This window comes from Chlorocebus sabaeus, chromosome 21 (genome assembly GCF_047675955.1).
Source record: "Chlorocebus sabaeus isolate Y175 chromosome 21, mChlSab1.0.hap1, whole genome shotgun sequence".
NCBI lineage: Eukaryota > Metazoa > Chordata > Mammalia > Primates > Cercopithecidae > Chlorocebus > Chlorocebus sabaeus.
Window position 1 is genome coordinate 23,823,736 of NC_132924.1, and position 16,681 is coordinate 23,840,416.

Below are 16,681 nucleotides of genomic sequence, written 5' to 3' on the forward strand. Positions count from 1 at the left end.
CATCAAACACTAACTTCCCATTCCTCTTCTCCCAGCTCTTGAAACCCACCATTCAATTTTCTGTCTCTATGAATTTGACGATTCTACATGCCTCATGTAAGTGGGATTGTTCTGTATTTACCATTTTCTGCCTGCATTGTTTCTCTTAACATTATGTCCTCAAGGTTTACTCAGGTTGTAGCATGTGCTGGTGTTTCCTTTCTTTTTAAGGCTGAATAATATTCTGTTGTATGAATATACCACATTTTGTTTATCCATTTATCTGTTGATGAACATTTGGGTTTCCACCTTCTGGCAATTGTGAATAATGCTGCTGTGAACATGGGTGTACAAATATCTGTTTGAGTCTCTGTGTTCAATTATTTGGGATATAGAGATATATATATATGGAGTTGCTGGGTCATATGGCAGTTTTATCTTTCAATTTTTGAGAAATCACCATACTGTGTTCCACAGCATGAATGCCTGTGTGGTTAAAGCTGTCTTGGGATAGGCATATATCAGCAGCAGGGCAGAGAATGGCTTCACATAAAAGCAGGCTGGTTTGCACACTCATCATGATGGGAGTAGGTCTGAACCCTGCAACTGTAGGAAGTGGGGGAAAGAAAAGAAGGCACCTGATTCAAATGTCTGTCTTAGGCATATGCCTTCCATATCACAGACCTCCGGGTGACCATAAAATGTCAAAATCAAGGCTAAGTTCACAGGAGTCAAAGTGGCAGAGAGGTGCAGGTGGCACTAGAAGGCTGAGGTGTTTCAAATATGAAGCTTAGATCCCATTGCCACGTAGTGAGGAAAGTAACGTGCAGACCTAAGTGGAGGCTTTAAAAAAATTTTAATCAAGCGAATATTTCCCTAAAAACTACCTTCCTTAAAGAACTTAAACCTTCTTTCCCATCACGCATCCTGAATACAATGCTTAGATCCTTTGAACGCTTACAGGATCTAGCTGACTTTCTGTCCGACCACTCCTGGACCATAATCTGCTCCTGGGGACCCCCGATGGAGTACTGGTCTTCAAAGGTGGAGTTCTGAGGAATGTCAAGAGGGTCCCAGGGCTCTGTCAGGGTCATCTTCGAGCACTGCTTGGTGGCTTGCTCAATCTGAAACATCACTCCATCCTTATACAGCAAAATATATTCAAATAATCTGAAACACAGATGGAAAGAAATAGTTTGGGACTTCATGTTACAATCATCGTGCGTTTTAACAGCACAACACCTTTGACAGATACTACTTTTAAAATAGAAAGAAATTACTTGCTTGGCAATCACTTAACATTTATAAACACTAGACACATGAAACAACCTGCATATGAAAAAATTAGAATTCAGAGGTCAGGCCGAGCATGATGGCTCATCCCTGTAATCCCAGCATTTTGGGAGGCCGAGGAGGGAGTTTGATTTGAGCCCAGGAGTTTGAGACTGGCCTGGGCAACATAGTGAGACCCCTGTCTCTAGAAAAAAAATTTTAAAAATTAGCCAGACATGGCAGTGCACAGCTGTAGTCCCAGCCACTTGGGAGGTTGAGGTAAGAGGATCACTTGAGCCTGGGAGGTCAAAGCTGCAGTGAGCCATGATCATGCCACAGCACTACATACATCCTGGGTGAGATCCTGTCCACCATCAAAAAAAAAAAAAAAAAAAAAAAGTCAAAACTGTATATTCGCTGGACAAATTTTGACCAAGGACCTAGTGTGTGCCAGACCCTGTGCTTAGCATACAAACATGGTGAAGATGTGGCCCTGGCTGAACAGCTGGTTTGTGAACTTTTGTTTACCCACAGGGACACAGAAGGACTTGCCTCTTGTTTGGTGCAGTTTCTCTTGCAGCACTCAGTCAAGGAATTATGGGGGTATACTGAATGTAGGAAAAGAACGCACTGAGGACTGGATGGACCGAGTGCCTGTGCCTCACTGCCTCCACTGCCGAGTAGTCATGAGTAAGGGGCTTGGATGCACATAGCTGATCCAGCACGGGCGCAGCCCACATACCCTGCAGGGGCTGAGATGAGCAAGGACAAAAGCTGAGGAGACCCCAGAGGAAATGACTCCCTCAGCTGAATTTCTCTCCATGCTCTCGGCCTCCTCCCATGACTACCTGCTCAACCTTCCTGGGGAGTGACAGGGAGATATTCAGAGGCTGAGCCCAGGAGTCACCAGCCATGCTGCTTTGGCATCAGTCCTGTATCTTTCTTAAAGCTGAGCCATCTTGGTGTTGGGGGAAGCCTGCTATGTTTCTATGCATTTCACTGTCAATCCAAATCTCAGGCCGCAGCTGCTGGTCAAGCAAAGTGTGTCTTGCAGCCGTGACCTCAGAAAGTGAAAGCTGCAACACTTGAGGGCTGAAGAGCCTAGAGAGGTGACTTTTCATCAGCAAATAAAAATCGTCTACAAATGATCTGTGGCTCATGAGACCCAATGCACTAGAGGAGGCTTCAGGGAGGACGTGTGCTCTCCATCCCAAGCCTCAGCTTAAAAATTGTTTTCTTCAGAAAAAAATGTTATAAAGGGTTACTGTCTTTATAGTCAAAACACAGTCATGCATCACTTCATGATAAGCTTATGTTCTGAGAAATGTATCATTAGGTCACTTCATCATTGAACAAACATCATAGAGTGCAGTTACACAAACCTGGATGGTACAGCCTACTACACACCAAGGCTACACGGTATGGTCTACTGCTCCCAGGGTCCAAACCTGTACTGCATGCGACTGCACTAAATACTGGAGGCAACTGAAACACAATGGTAAGGATTTGTGTATCTAAACATAGAAAAGGTGCAGTAAAATTATGGGATAAAAGATAAAAAATGGTACACATGTATAGGGTACTTGCCATGAATGGAGCTTACAGGACTGGAAGTTGCTCTGGGTAGGTGAGTGAGTGAGTGAGTAGTGAGAGAATGTGAAGGCCTAGGACATTACTATATACTACTGTATGTTTTATAAACATTGTACACTTAGGTTACACTAAATTTATAAAAAATATTTTCTTTTCTTCAACAATACATTAATTTTAGCTTCCTGTAACTTTTTAACTTTATATATATATATTTTTTAACTCTTTGACTCTTTTGTAGTAAGACAGCTTAAAACACACATTGCACAGCTATACAAAAATATTTTCTTTCTTTACGTCCTTATTCAATATGCTTTTTTCTATTTTAAAATTTACTTTATTTTTAAAAAAACTTTTGTGTTAAAAATTACGACACAAACACAGATATTAGCCAGGCCTACACAAGCTCAGGATCATCAGTATCACCCTCTTTCACTCCCACACCTTGTCCCACTGGAAGGCCTTCAGGGCCAGTAACATGCATGGAGCTGTCACCTCCTGTGATAACAATGTTTTCTTCTGGATACTCCTGAAGGACCTGCCTGAGGCAGTTTCACAGTTATCTTTTATGTAAGTGATAGCACATTCTAAAGTAATGATAAAAGTATAATATAGTAATTATATTCATGTGGCCAAAAACCATACGAAAAAAAGCTCAACATCACTGATCATTAGAGAAATGCACATCAAAACCACAAAAAGATACCATCTCATGCCAGTCAGAATGACTATTACTAAAAAATCAAAAAACAACAGATGCTGGTGAGGTTGTGGAGAAAAAGGAACACTTTTACACTGTTGATGGGAGTATAAATTAATTCAACCACTGTGGAAGACAGTGTGGCAATTCCTCAAAGACCTAGAACGAGAAATACCATCAACCCAACAATCCCATTACTGTGTATATACCCCAAGGAATATATATCATTCTATTCTAAAGATATATGCATGCCTATGTTCATTGCAGCACTATTCACAATAGCAAAAGACATGGAATCAACCTAAATGCCATCAATGAGAGACTGAAAATGTGGATAAAGAAAATGTGCTACATATACACCACAGAATACTATGCAGCCATAAAAAGGAACAAGATCATGTCCTTTGCAGGCACATAAGTGGAGTTGGAAGCCATTATCCTCAGCAAATTAATGCAGAAACAGAAAAGCAAATACCACATGTTCTCACTTATAAGTGGGAGCTGAATGATGAGAACAAATGGACACATGAGGGGAGCAACACACACTGGGGCTTGTTGGTAGAGCCTGGGGGAGCGAGATCATCAAGAATAGCTAATGGATGCTGGGCTCAGTACCTAGGTGATGGGGTGATCTGTGCAGCAAAACACCATGGCACACATTCACTTGCGTAACAAATTTGCACATCCTGCACATGTACCCCTGACTTACAGTAAAAGTTGAAGAAAAAAAAAAAGCATAATATAGTAATTACTTATACGCTAGAATTGTATACAACTGGCAGCACAGTAGGTTTGTTTACACCACCATCACCCCAGACATGTGAGTAATGCATTGCGCTATCACATACTATGGCTATGAGGTCGCTAGGCAATAGAATTTTTCAGCTCCATTGTAATCTCATGGGACCACCATTGTATATGTGATCCTTCATTGACTGACACGTCATTATGAAGCACATCAATGTATTATTAGTAGCCGTATGCTTCAGATTTCTATGAGATAGTATGGAAATATAAACATGACATCATTTTACACATTTATATGTATCTTGCTTATTTCAGAAAAGATTTGAAATGGCTTACGAGGGTAAAAATAACCCAGATACATACTTTTAGAAGTGAGAATGAATATAGAAAGAAATATAAGTGTGCATTTTATGAGATATTGTTCAAAAATGGAGCTAATTTTTTATAATATGCATGGAGGGTCAACATAACACTGTTAGCCCTTTGAAAAAGTTTGGAGTTGTATTGTCACTGTTTTCTCATAACCAGCTAAATCGCTGGCACAGCAGAGCGTAAGCACTGGCTGAAGAAACACAGCAACATTAACCCAACTCTTAGAGCATTGTTCATTTGTAAATGTGGGAATTGTTGTACATACACAAATCTTGTTCTATGATACTTTTAATGACAAGTGGGCCACCCAAAATTGTCTTCATTGTTCTCCTCACCACCAGCAGTATCTTGTGCTTTCCCCAGTGCTAGGCATCTGGGCTAGAAAGGCATTCCTAGCTTTTGCTGATATCCGTATTGTGTGCTTCTCAGACTGCAATGATTGTTCCCTGGAGAGTGTGTAGCCACGTGCAGGAGAGGGGGTTTCCTTCTTGAGATCATCGCCAAATCCACAGGATCACAGAAGTGTCATTAACATAGTTTGACTGTGTCCCCACCCAAATGTCATCTTGAATTGTAGCTCCAATAATTCTCATGTGTCATGGGCGGGACCTGGGGGGAGGTAACTGAATCATGGGAACGGGTCTTTCCCATGCTTTTCTCCTGGTAGTGAATAAGTCTCACGAGGTGTGATGGTTTTATAAATGGGAATTCCCCTGCATAAGCTCTGTCTTGCCTGCCACCATGTAAGAAGTCCCTTTGCTCTTCCTTCATCTTTTGCCACTGTGAATCCATTAAACCTCTTTCCTTTATAAATTACCCAGTCTCAGGTATGTCCTTATTAGCAGCAGCAGAACAGACTAATACAGTCATCCTTGCCTCATATTTGTCATACACGTCATTCTAGCCTCATATTTGCCTCCCTCACCAGAGTTTACTAGACAGAAATGAGACAATGAGATTCTTTCCTCTTGACCTGTGTCATTGCGACCAAGGTCTAATAGTCAGCCTTTTATGTGACTGAACATATGACATGTAAACTGAGAAGCTGAGGGAGGCTATTTTACAAAATGCAAATGGAATAGGATTAAAGAATGAAGCAGAGAGAAGCACTAGCAAACTGGGATTCCAACAGTTGTTCATTTCCTGGATGCCCTTTTTTCCTGAGATACTTGGAGCGCCCCCACTTACAGAGTTACAATAAGCTTCCTTTGTTCTAATAAACTTTCCTTCCTTTTTTGGCTTGCAGTTTTTTATACTACTCAGTTCTATCATTTCTGATAGAATCGAGGACTCCAGCACTCCAAGGAGAACCCCAGGGAGCAGCTGCCAACACAGCTGTGCTGGGAAAGGCCTGGCATGGCCCTGTGTGCCACCAAGGGCCACAGACGCCTGGTCAGTCACCTGCAACAGAAGGGCAGGGGACAGCAGGGAGGGAATATCACAGCTTCACTGTTTCCCTGAGGCCAGCTCTGCCCACATACAGAAGGAAAATTTAATTTTAAAATGAAAATTCTAGACCCGGAACAATCACTACAAAATGTTAACGTTTGTTAAATCTGGGTGGTCTGAACACAAGTGTTCGTTTTGGTATTCTCTGTACTTTTCTATGTTTTCAAAATATTTACTTTTTTAAAAAGTAGACATCATCTGATATTGAGGTTATGTTGACTGTACCTTAAGTTAAACTGAAAATAATAAATTAATGGAAAACAAAATAGAACTATATAATTTATTTGTTTTCAAAATCCCATGTGGATATAAATGCTAGTACTGCTTTATGATAAATTTTAGAAAACATTTTAATGATACTGTAATGGTGTGTATGTTTATGTGAACATATTAACAGTTAGGACATAAGTCTTTCCATCACAAATAGAATACAGGGCCTGTGGCCTGACAGGGACCAAAGGTCAAAATGCAGAGATCAGCCACGGTTGAGATGAGTAATCAGAGTGGGGATGCTGTACGGGAATAACCCGTGGACCCAAGGGATTAACAGACTTTGAGAGGAACTGGATTCCTGGAGGTGAGATCAAAGCCTGGCTCTGTCACAGAGGCAATTGTGAGATGAGAGGCACCAACGCCCCCGCTGGGGCACAGTCAAGCAAGGTGAGACAGGGAGGCAGACCAGCCCAGGTCAACAACAGCAGGCAAACTTTGCCTCCTTCCTGGCCAGGCACCAAGCAAAGCACAGTTCACTGGGAGGGGCAGGCGAGTTCCCACAAAGGCCCTGCTGCTGCTGAGCCTCAGCTGTGAGCAAGGTCAGGTTGGCTAGGCCCCGCCAAAGGGTCAGAAGGCCAAGCTCTCCACGGCAACCACAACACACAGGACGGGCCAGCAGCCTGTTTTGCTTCTCACCATATGGGACAAAGGATTTTTGCTGCTTTTAATAAAATTCTCAGGTTACACTGACAATTTTCATTGTTTCCTGCAAATCCATTTCCCTAAAAGTAGGCTCTTGCATCACCATGTTTTCTGAAACACTAAAAATCTGGGGAAGTTTTCTTGCTTTTGAAAATAGTTTTTTTTTTTAGTAAAATGGATTCATGATCAATATAAAAAAATGAAAACAATCTAGGGATGGAAAGGGAAGCAAAAATTGCCCAGAAACTCTAATTTGCAGAAATAACAACTCTGTACATGTGTCTGGACATATAGTCTTCTAAATATATCTTTATGTACATCTTAATTTTTATATCTAATTTTTTATGTTTTAATTGTGGCAAGATGCACATGACAAAAATATACCATCTTAGCCATTTTTAAGTGTACAGTTCAGTAATGTTAAATATATTCACATTGTGGTACATCAGTCTCCAGAACTCTTGCAAAATTGAAACTCTATATCCATTAAACAATAATAATCCATTCCTCCCTCTCCCCAACTCCTGGCAACCACCATTCTATGAGTTTGGCTACTCTACATAGCTCATGTAAGTGGAATCACACAATATTTGTTCTTTTCAGTTAATATAATATCTTCAGAGTTTATCTGCGCTGGAGCATGTGTTGGCATTTCGTTCCTTTTTAAGGCTGAATAACATCCCACTGTATGTATACACCATATTTCATTTATCCATTCATCCACTAATGGATTCCTAGGTGTTTCCTAATTTGGGCTACTGTGAAAAATGCTGCTATAAACATAGGTGTACAAACATTGCATCGATTTTTCAATATGTACTCTACTCATTTTACGCAAATGAGTACCTATTTATTTGTTTTCTAACCATGCATTTTAAATTCAACAATTTGCCCTTGTTAATCTTTTAAGTGAAAAGATAAATCTAATTTTTCTAATTTTTATCATAAAATATTTTAAATATGCAGAACAGTTGAAGAACTAGTATAATGACCACTTTTATGTCTGCCTCCTAGGCTCAACAATCCTCTATATTTTACTGTATTTTTTCTATTTTTCTAAGTATTTCCTTAAAACAAGAGCTTCTGCCACATGGTCCCAATAGGATTGTATCTTAGAAATAAAAATTCATTCCCTGATATCTGCTGCATATTCAAGTGGTGCCCCAAATACATCTTAAAGTTGGTTTTTCAAATCAGAGTCCAATTAAAGTTCAAGCATTATATTTGGTTATGTCTCTATCAAAAATCTGGAGCAGTACTCCTACCTTTTTATTTTCCAACGTGACATTGACTCTTTGAAGAGTTCAGGTTTGCAGATATTCCACATTGTGGGTTTTTTTTGGCAGTTTCCTTATGGTGTCATTTAAATTGCTTTTTGAGCTTTTGCCATTCTTATGAAAGGGATATGAAGTCTAAAGGCTCTTTTTTATTTGAGGTCCAAGATATTTGTAAACAACATATCATTGGTGAGGTTGTACACTTCAGACTTTATCATATCTGAAGACAGGTGATGTACCTTCCCACTATTAATGCTGCTAACTTTGATCACCAAGTTATATGGTAACTCTAGATATCTGTTATAAAAGTGTTTCCTTTTGCAATTGGCAAGTAATTGATGAGTGATACTTTGTGATGTTGGAAATGTTGTATTACCCAATAACTATCACCTAATGGTTTTAGGTAAAACCATTTCCTGAATCAATTATTTCACTGGGAGTTGGGATCATAGTACCAATTGTATAGTAAATGACATCCATCTATCTTAATCTACTGAGTACCACACTGGAGTCATGGATTTATTATTTATTCAATGTAGGACAAACAATTAAAGTCATTATTCCTTTTGATGCTAAAATTTGCCCAAATTTGGTCAGAGGGAGCTCCTTCAAGTTGGTGTATGTATCTTCTGACATAATCCTATTGGTCTCTGAGTGCTTTCTGATGTTCTATGACACAAGGTGGCACAGGCTAACCTGGAACTTTCCCTGCCCCAGATCTGAAATCAGGCATTTCTCTAAAAAACTCTAGTTACCCTTAGTGGGGAAACAACTTAGAAACTGACATCAGGGCACTAGATGTGCTCATTGCCATTGAGATGTCATTGCTTTGAACGCTTTTCAGTGGTTAGAGTTTCCAATTAAAAAAAAAACTCATGAATTCATACAGATATTTTCCATTTAAATTAACATTACAGGTTTTTCCCCTATTTTTTGTATTTATATATCTTTTCTCTTAAAATCAAAATCATGCTTCCTAAAAACATTAACAAAAACATTTATTTGCTTTATTCTATAATTTTGAAATAATAACTTCAAAACTATTATAAATAATAAAATTGCCAAGTGAAGTTTAAGATTTCATTGTAGTTCTTCTTATCCTTAGAATATAATTCCCTAGTATCGAGAGTCAGTATTGTGTCAAAAATTTACTTAGAATAAGCCTATTCTCTGTGTGGTTATGTTTCCAGATTGATAGATCATTAGGTTCCTTTGTTTTAGTTTGTTCCCAATTCAGGGACTTCACACTTTTCCTCTCTGACTTTATTATTTAAATACGTAAAAATTTTCATATTTCAAAACTCAAAATGACAGAAAATGGTACATTGAGGCAAGTTCCTCTTCCATTCCTATCTCCTCTTCCCCATTCCTCATGCTCCTTATAGATAACACTTTTCAACTGCTTCCATTTTGTTTTTCCTGCATGTCTGTCAAAAAATAAGCAAATACATATGTGAATTATTATTTTCTCCTCTTCTTTACAGAAAGAGTAGCATGCTATATAGACCTTTTTGCATCTTGCTTTCTCCATTCCCCACTAATGCCTAGAGACTATCCTCATTTTTTTATGGCCATATAAATTTACTGTGAGCTAATATCATTATTTATTTAGCCAGTCTTCCACCAATAAACATTGAGTTGTTTCTATTCCTTTGATATTAACAAAAATAGTGACCTTGTGTTGTGCTGTTTTCGAGTCGTATGTTCAGGGTAAATTATTAGATGTGGAATTACCAGGTCAAAAGGTAAAAGTATTTGTGGTTTTGTTAAATATTACCAGATTTCTCTCCACAGGGTTGTACTATTTTGCATTCCTATCAGCATTATATTATAGTGCCTTTTTTCTTTATAGTCCTGCCAACAGAGCATGTCGTCAAACTTAAATTTGTGCTAATCTGAGGAGTAAGAAATGGTATCTGACTACTAGGTTTTTGTTTTTTTTTTTTTTTTTTTTTTTTTTTTTTTTTTTTTAAATTTATTTATTATTATTAAACTTCAAGTTGTAGGGTACATGTGCACAACGTGCAGGTTTGCTACATATGTATACTTGTGCCATGTTGGTGTGCTGCACCCATCAACTCGTCATTTACATCAGGTATAACTCCCAATGCAATCCCTCCCCCCTCCCCCCTCCCCATGATAGGCCCCGGTGTGTGATGTTCCCCTTCCCGAGTCCAAGTGATCTCATTGTTCAGTTCCCACCTACGAGTGAGAACATGCGGTGTTTGGTTTTCTGTTCTTGTGATAGTTTGCTAAGAATGATGGTTTCCAGCTGCATCCATGTCCCTACAAAGGACACAAACTCATCCTTTTTTATGGCTGCATAGTATTCCATGGTGTATATGTGCCACATTTTCTTAATCCAATCTGTCACTGATGGACATTTGGGTTGATTCCAAGTCTTTGCTATTGTGAATAGTGCTGCAATAAACATACGTGTGCATGTGTCCTTATAGCAGCATAATTTATAATCCTTTGGGTATATACCCAGTAATGGGATGGCTGGGTCATATGGTACATCTAGTTCTAGATCCTTGAGGAATCGCCATACTGTTTTCCATAATGGTTGAACTAGTTTACAATCCCACCAACAGTGTAAAAGTGTTCCTATTTCTCCACATCCTCTCCAGCACCTGTTGTTTCCTGACTTTTGAATGATCGCCATTCTAACTGGTGTGAGATGGTATCTCATTGTGGTTTTGATTTGCATTTCTCTGATGGCCAGTGATGATGAGCATTTTTTCATGTGTCTGTTGGCTGTATGAATGTCTTCTTTTGAGAAATGTCTGTTCATATCCTTTGCCCACTTTTGGATGGGGTTGTTTGTTTTTTTCTTGTAGATTTGTTTGAGTTCTTTGTAGGTTCTGGATATTAGCCCTTTGTCAGATGAGTAGATTGCAAAAATTTTCTCCCATTGTGTAGGTTGCCTGTTCACTCTGATGGTAGTTTCTTTTGCTGTGCAGAAGCTCTTTAGTTTGATGAGATCCCATTTGTCAATTTTGGCTTTTGTTGCCGTTGCTTTTGGTGTTTTAGACATGAAGTCTTTGCCCATGCCTATGTCCTGAATGGTACTACCTAGGTTTTCCTCTAGGATTTTTATGGTATTAGGTCTAACATTTAAGTCTCTAATCCATCTTGAATTAATTTTCGTATAAGGAGTAAGGAAAGGATCCAGTTTCAGCTTTCTACTTATGGCTAGCCAGTTTTCCCAGCACCATTTATTAAATAGGGAATCCTTTCCCCATTTCTTGTTTCTCTCAGGTTTGTCAAAGATCAGATGGCTGTAGATGTGTGGTATTATTTCTGAGGACTCTGTTCTGTTCCATTGGTCTATATCTCTGTGTTGGTACCAGTACCATGCTGTTTTGGTTACTGTAGCCTTGTAGTATAGTTTGAAGTCAGGTAGCGTGATGCCTCCAGCTTTGTTCTTTTGACTTAGGATTGTCTTGGAGATGCGGGCTCTTTTTTGGTTCCATATGAACTTTAAAGCAGTTTTTTCCAATTCTGTGAAGAAGCTCATTGGTAGCTTGATGGGGATGGCATTGAATCTATAAATTACCTTGGGCAGTATGGCCATTTTCACGATATTGATTCTTCCTATCCATGAGCATGGTATGTTCTTCCATTTGTTTGTGTCCTCTTTGATTTCACTGAGCAGTGGTTTGTAGTTCTCCTTGAAGAGGTCCTTTACATCCCTTGTAAGTTGGATTCCTAGGTATTTTATTCTCTTTGAAGCAATTGTGAATGGAAGTTCATTCCTGATTTGGCTCTCTGTTTGACTGTCACTGGTGTATAAGAATGCTTGTGATTTTTGCACATTAATTTTGTATCCTGAGACTTTGCTGAAGTTGCTGATCAGCTTAAGGAGATTTTGGGCTGAGACAATGGGGTTTTCTAAATATACAATCATGTCGTCTGCAAACAGGGACAATTTGACTTCTTCTTTTCCTAACTGAATCCCCTTGATTTCTTTCTCTTGCCTGATTGCCCTAGCCAGAACTTCCAACACTATGTTGAATAGGAGTGGTGAGAGAGGGCATCCCTGTCTTGTGCCAGTTTTCAAAGGGAATTTTTCCAGTTTTTGCCCATTCAGTATGATATTGGCTGTGGGTTTGTCATAAATAGCTCTTATGATTTTGAGGTACGTTCCATCAATACCGAATTTATTGAGCGTTTTTAGCATGAAGGGCTGTTGAATTTTGTCAAAAGCCTTTTCTGCATCTATTGAGATAATGATGTGGTTCTTGTCTTTGGTTCTGTTTATATGCTGGATTATGTTTATTGATTTGCGAATGTTGAACCAGCCTTGCATCCCAGGGATGAAGCCCACTTGATCATGGTGGATAAGCTTTTTGATGTGCTGCTGAATCCGATTTGCCAGTATTTTATTGAGGATTTTTGCATCGATGTTCATCAGGGATATTGGTCTAAAATTCTCTTTTTTTGTTGTGTCTCTGCCAGGCTTTGGTATCAGGATGATGTTGGCCTCATAAAATGAGTTAGGGAGGATTCCCTCTTTTTCTATTGATTGGAATAGTTTCAGAAGGAATGGTACCAGCTCCTCCTTGTACCTCTGGTAGAATTCAGCTGTGAATCCATCTGGTCCTGGACTTTTTTTGGTTGGTAGGCTATTAATTATTGCCTCAATTTCAGAGCCTACTATTGGTCTATTCAGGGATTCAACTTCTTCCTGGTTTAGTCTTGGAAGAGTGTAAGTGTCCAGGAAATTATCCATTTCTTCTAGATTTTCCAGTTTATTTGCGTAGAGGTGTTTATAGTATTCTCTGATGGTAGTTTGTATTTCTGTGGGGTCGGTGGTGATATCCCCTTTATCATTTTTAATTGCGTCGATTTGATTCTTCTCTCTTTTCTTCTTTATTAGTCTTGCTAGTGGTCTGTCAATTTTGTTGATCTTTTCAAAAAACCAACTCCTGGATTCATTGATTTTTTGGAGGGTTTTTTGTGTCTCTATCTCCTTCAGTTCTGCTCTGATCTTAGTTATTTCTTGCCTTCTGCTAGCTTTCGAATGTGTTTGCTCTTGCTTCTCTAGTTCTTTTAATTGCGATGTTAGAGTGTCAATTTTAGATCTTTCCTGCTTTCTCTTGTGGGCATTTAGTGCTATAAATTTCCCTCTACACACTGCTTTAAATGTGTCCCAGAGATTCTGGTATGTTGTATCTTTGTTCTCATTGGTTTCAAAGAACATCTTTATTTCTGCCTTCATTTCGTTATGTACCCAGTAGTCATTCAGGAGCAGGTTGTTCAGTTTCCATGTAGTTGAGCGGTTTTGATTGAGTTTCTTAGTCCTGAGTTCTAATTTGATTGCACTGTGGTCTGAGAGACAGTTTGTTATAATTTCTGTTCTTGTACATTTGCTGAGGAGTGCTTTACTTCCAATTACGTGGTCAATTTTGGAGTAAGTACGATGTGGTGCTGAGAAGAATGTATATTCTGTTGATTTGGGGTGGAGAGTTCTATAGATGTCTATTAGGTCTGCTTGCTGCAGAGATGAGTTCAATTCCTGGATATCCTTATTAACTTTCTGTCTCGTTGATCTGTCTAATGTTGACAGTGGAGTGTTGAAGTCTCCCATTATTATTGTATGGGAGTCTAAGTCTCTTTGTAAGTCTCTAAGGACTTGCTTTATGAATCTGGGTGCTCCTGTATTGGGTGCATATATATTTAGGATAGTTAGCTCTTCCTGTTGAATCGATCCCTTTACCATTATGTAATGGCCTTCTTTGTCTCTTTTGATCTTTGATGGTTTAAAGTCTGTTTTATCAGAGACTAGTATTGCAACCCCCGCTTTTTTTTGTTCTCCATTAGCTTGGTAAATCTTCCTCCATCCCTTTATTTTGAGCCTATGTATGTCTCTGCGTGTGAGATGGGTCTCCTGAATACAGCAGACTGATGGGTCTTGACTCTTTATCCAGTTTGCCAGTCTGTGTCTTTTAATTGGAGCATTTAGTCCATTTACATTTAAGGTTAAGATTGTTATGTGTGAACTTGATCCTGCCATTATGATATTAACTGGTTATTTTGCTCGTTAGTTGATGCAGTTTCTTCCTAGCCTTGATGGTCTTTACATTTTGGCATGTTTTTGCAATGGCTGGTACCGGTTGTTCCTTTCCATGTTTAGTGCTTCCTTCAGGGTCTCTTGTAAGGCAGGCCTAGTGGTGACAAAATCTCTAAGCATTTGCTTATCTGTAAAGGATTTTATTTCTCCTTCACTTATGAAACTTAGTTTGGCTGGATATAAAATTCTGGGTTTAAAATTCTTTTCTTTAAGAATGTTGAATATTGGCCCCCACTCTCTTCTGGCTTGAAGAGTTTCTGCCGAGAGATCTGCTGTTAGTCTGATGGGCTTCCCTTTGTGGGTAACCCGACCTTTCTCTCTGGCTGCCCTTAAGATTTTTTCCTTCATTTCAACTTTGGTGAATCTGGCAATTATGTGTCTTGGAGTTGCTCTTCTCGAGGAGTATCTTTGTGGTGTTCTCTGTATTTCCTGGATTTGAATGTTGGCCTGCTCTACTAGGTTGGGGAAGTTCTCCTGGATGATATCCTGAAGAGTGTTTTCCAACTTGGTTCCATTTTCCCCCTCACTTTCAGGCACCCCAATCAGACGTAGATTTGGTCTTTTTACATAATCCCATACTTCTTGCAGGCTTTGTTCATTTCTTTTTCTTCTTTTTTCTTTTGGTTTCTCTTCTCGCTTCATTTCATTCATTTGATCCTCCATCGCTGACATTCTTTCTTCCAGTTGATCGAGACGGTTACTGAAGCTTGTGCATTTGTCACGTATTTCTCGTGCCATGGTTTTCGTCTCTTTCATTTCGTTTGTGAGCTTCTCTGCATTAATTACTCTAGCCATCAATTCTTCCACTTTTTTTTCAAGATTTTTAGTTTCTTTGCGCTGGGTACGTAATTCCTCCTTTAGCTCTGAGAAATTTGATGGACTGAAGCCTTCTTCTCTCATCTCGTCGAAGTCATTCTCCGTCCAGCTTTGATCCGTTGCTGGCGATGAGCTGCGCTCCTTTGCCGGGGGAGATGCGCTCTTATTTTTTGAATTTCCAGCTTTTCTGCCCTGCTTTTTCCCCATCTTTGTGGTTTTATCTGCCTCTGGTCTTTGATGATGGTGATGTACTGATGGGGTTTTGGTGTAGGTGTCCTTCCTGTTTGATAGCTTTCCTTCTAACAGTCAGGATCCTCAGCTGTAGGTTGTAGCTGTAGGAGATTGCTTGAGGTCCACTCCAGACCCTGTTTGCCTGGGTATCAGCAGCAGAGGCTGCAGAAGATAGAATATTTCTGAACAGCGAGTGTACCTGTCTGATTCTTGCTTTGGAATCTTCCTCTCAGGGGTGTACTCCACCCTGTGAGGTGTGGGGTGTCAGACTGCCCCTAGTGGGGGATGTCTCCCAGTTAGGCTACTCAGGGGTCAGGGACCCACTTGAGCAGGGAGTCTGTCACTTCTCAGATCTCAACCTCCGTGTTGGGAGATCCACTGCTCTCTTCAAAGCTGTCAGACAGAGTCGTTTGCGTCTGCAGAGCTGCTGCGTTTGTTATTATTTACTGTGCCCTGTCCCCAGAGGTGGAGTCTACAGAGACAGGCAGGTTTCCTTGAGCTGCTGTGAGCTCCACCCAGTTCGAGCTTCCCAGCAGCTTTGTTTACCTACTTAAGCCTCAGCAATGGCGGGCGCCCCTCCCCCAGCCTCGCTGCTGCCTTGCCGGTAGATCACAGACGGCTGTGCTAGCAATGAGGGAGGCTCCGTGGGTGTGGGCCACTCCCGGCCAGGTGTGGGATATGATCTCCTGGTGTGCCTGTCTGCTTAAAGCGCAGTATTGGGGTGGGAGTTACCCGATTTTCCAGGTGTTGTGTGTCTCAGTTCCCCTGGCTAGGAAAAGGGATTCCCTTCCCCCTTGCGCTTTCCAGGTGAGGCAATGCCTCGCCCTGCTTCAGCTCTCGCTGGTCGGGCTGCAGCAGCTGACCAGCACCGATCGTCTGGCACTCCCCAGTGAGATGAACCCAGTACCTCAGTTGAAAATGCAGAAATCGCCGGTCGTCTGTGTCGCTCGCGCTGGGAGTTGGAGACTGGAGCTGTTCCTATTCGGCCATCTTGCTCCGCCCCCCCTAGGTTTTTGTTAAGAACATTTTTAGTAAGTGTAACATCCATAAGAGGGGTCTTTAAAAAGTTCACGGAAAAAGTGTATTATGAAAAAACTATGTATGGATTCCAACTTTTTTCACCAAAATAAACTCACAACACTTGTTATAACATGCCTAAACAGGATCTAGTTTGAGGCACTAAGGAGAACAAGACATCAGTCTGGATAGAGCTCCTATCAGAGCAACATGCATTCTGCTAAAACTGAAGCAAGAATA

At 40.2% G+C, this 16,681-nt stretch overlaps 1 protein-coding gene across 1 annotated transcript in view; it reads right to left on the reverse strand.

Annotated features, from left to right (window-relative positions):
• EPDR1 (ependymin related 1) overlaps positions 1–16,681 on the reverse strand; it is a 37,691-nt gene that overhangs the window by 1,955 nt on the left and 19,055 nt on the right. The window contains exon 2 of the mRNA XM_007981572.3: positions 941–1,149. Coding sequence (XP_007979763.1) covers positions 941–1,149 — 209 coding nt within the window. The remainder of the gene's footprint in view (positions 1–940; positions 1,150–16,681) is intronic.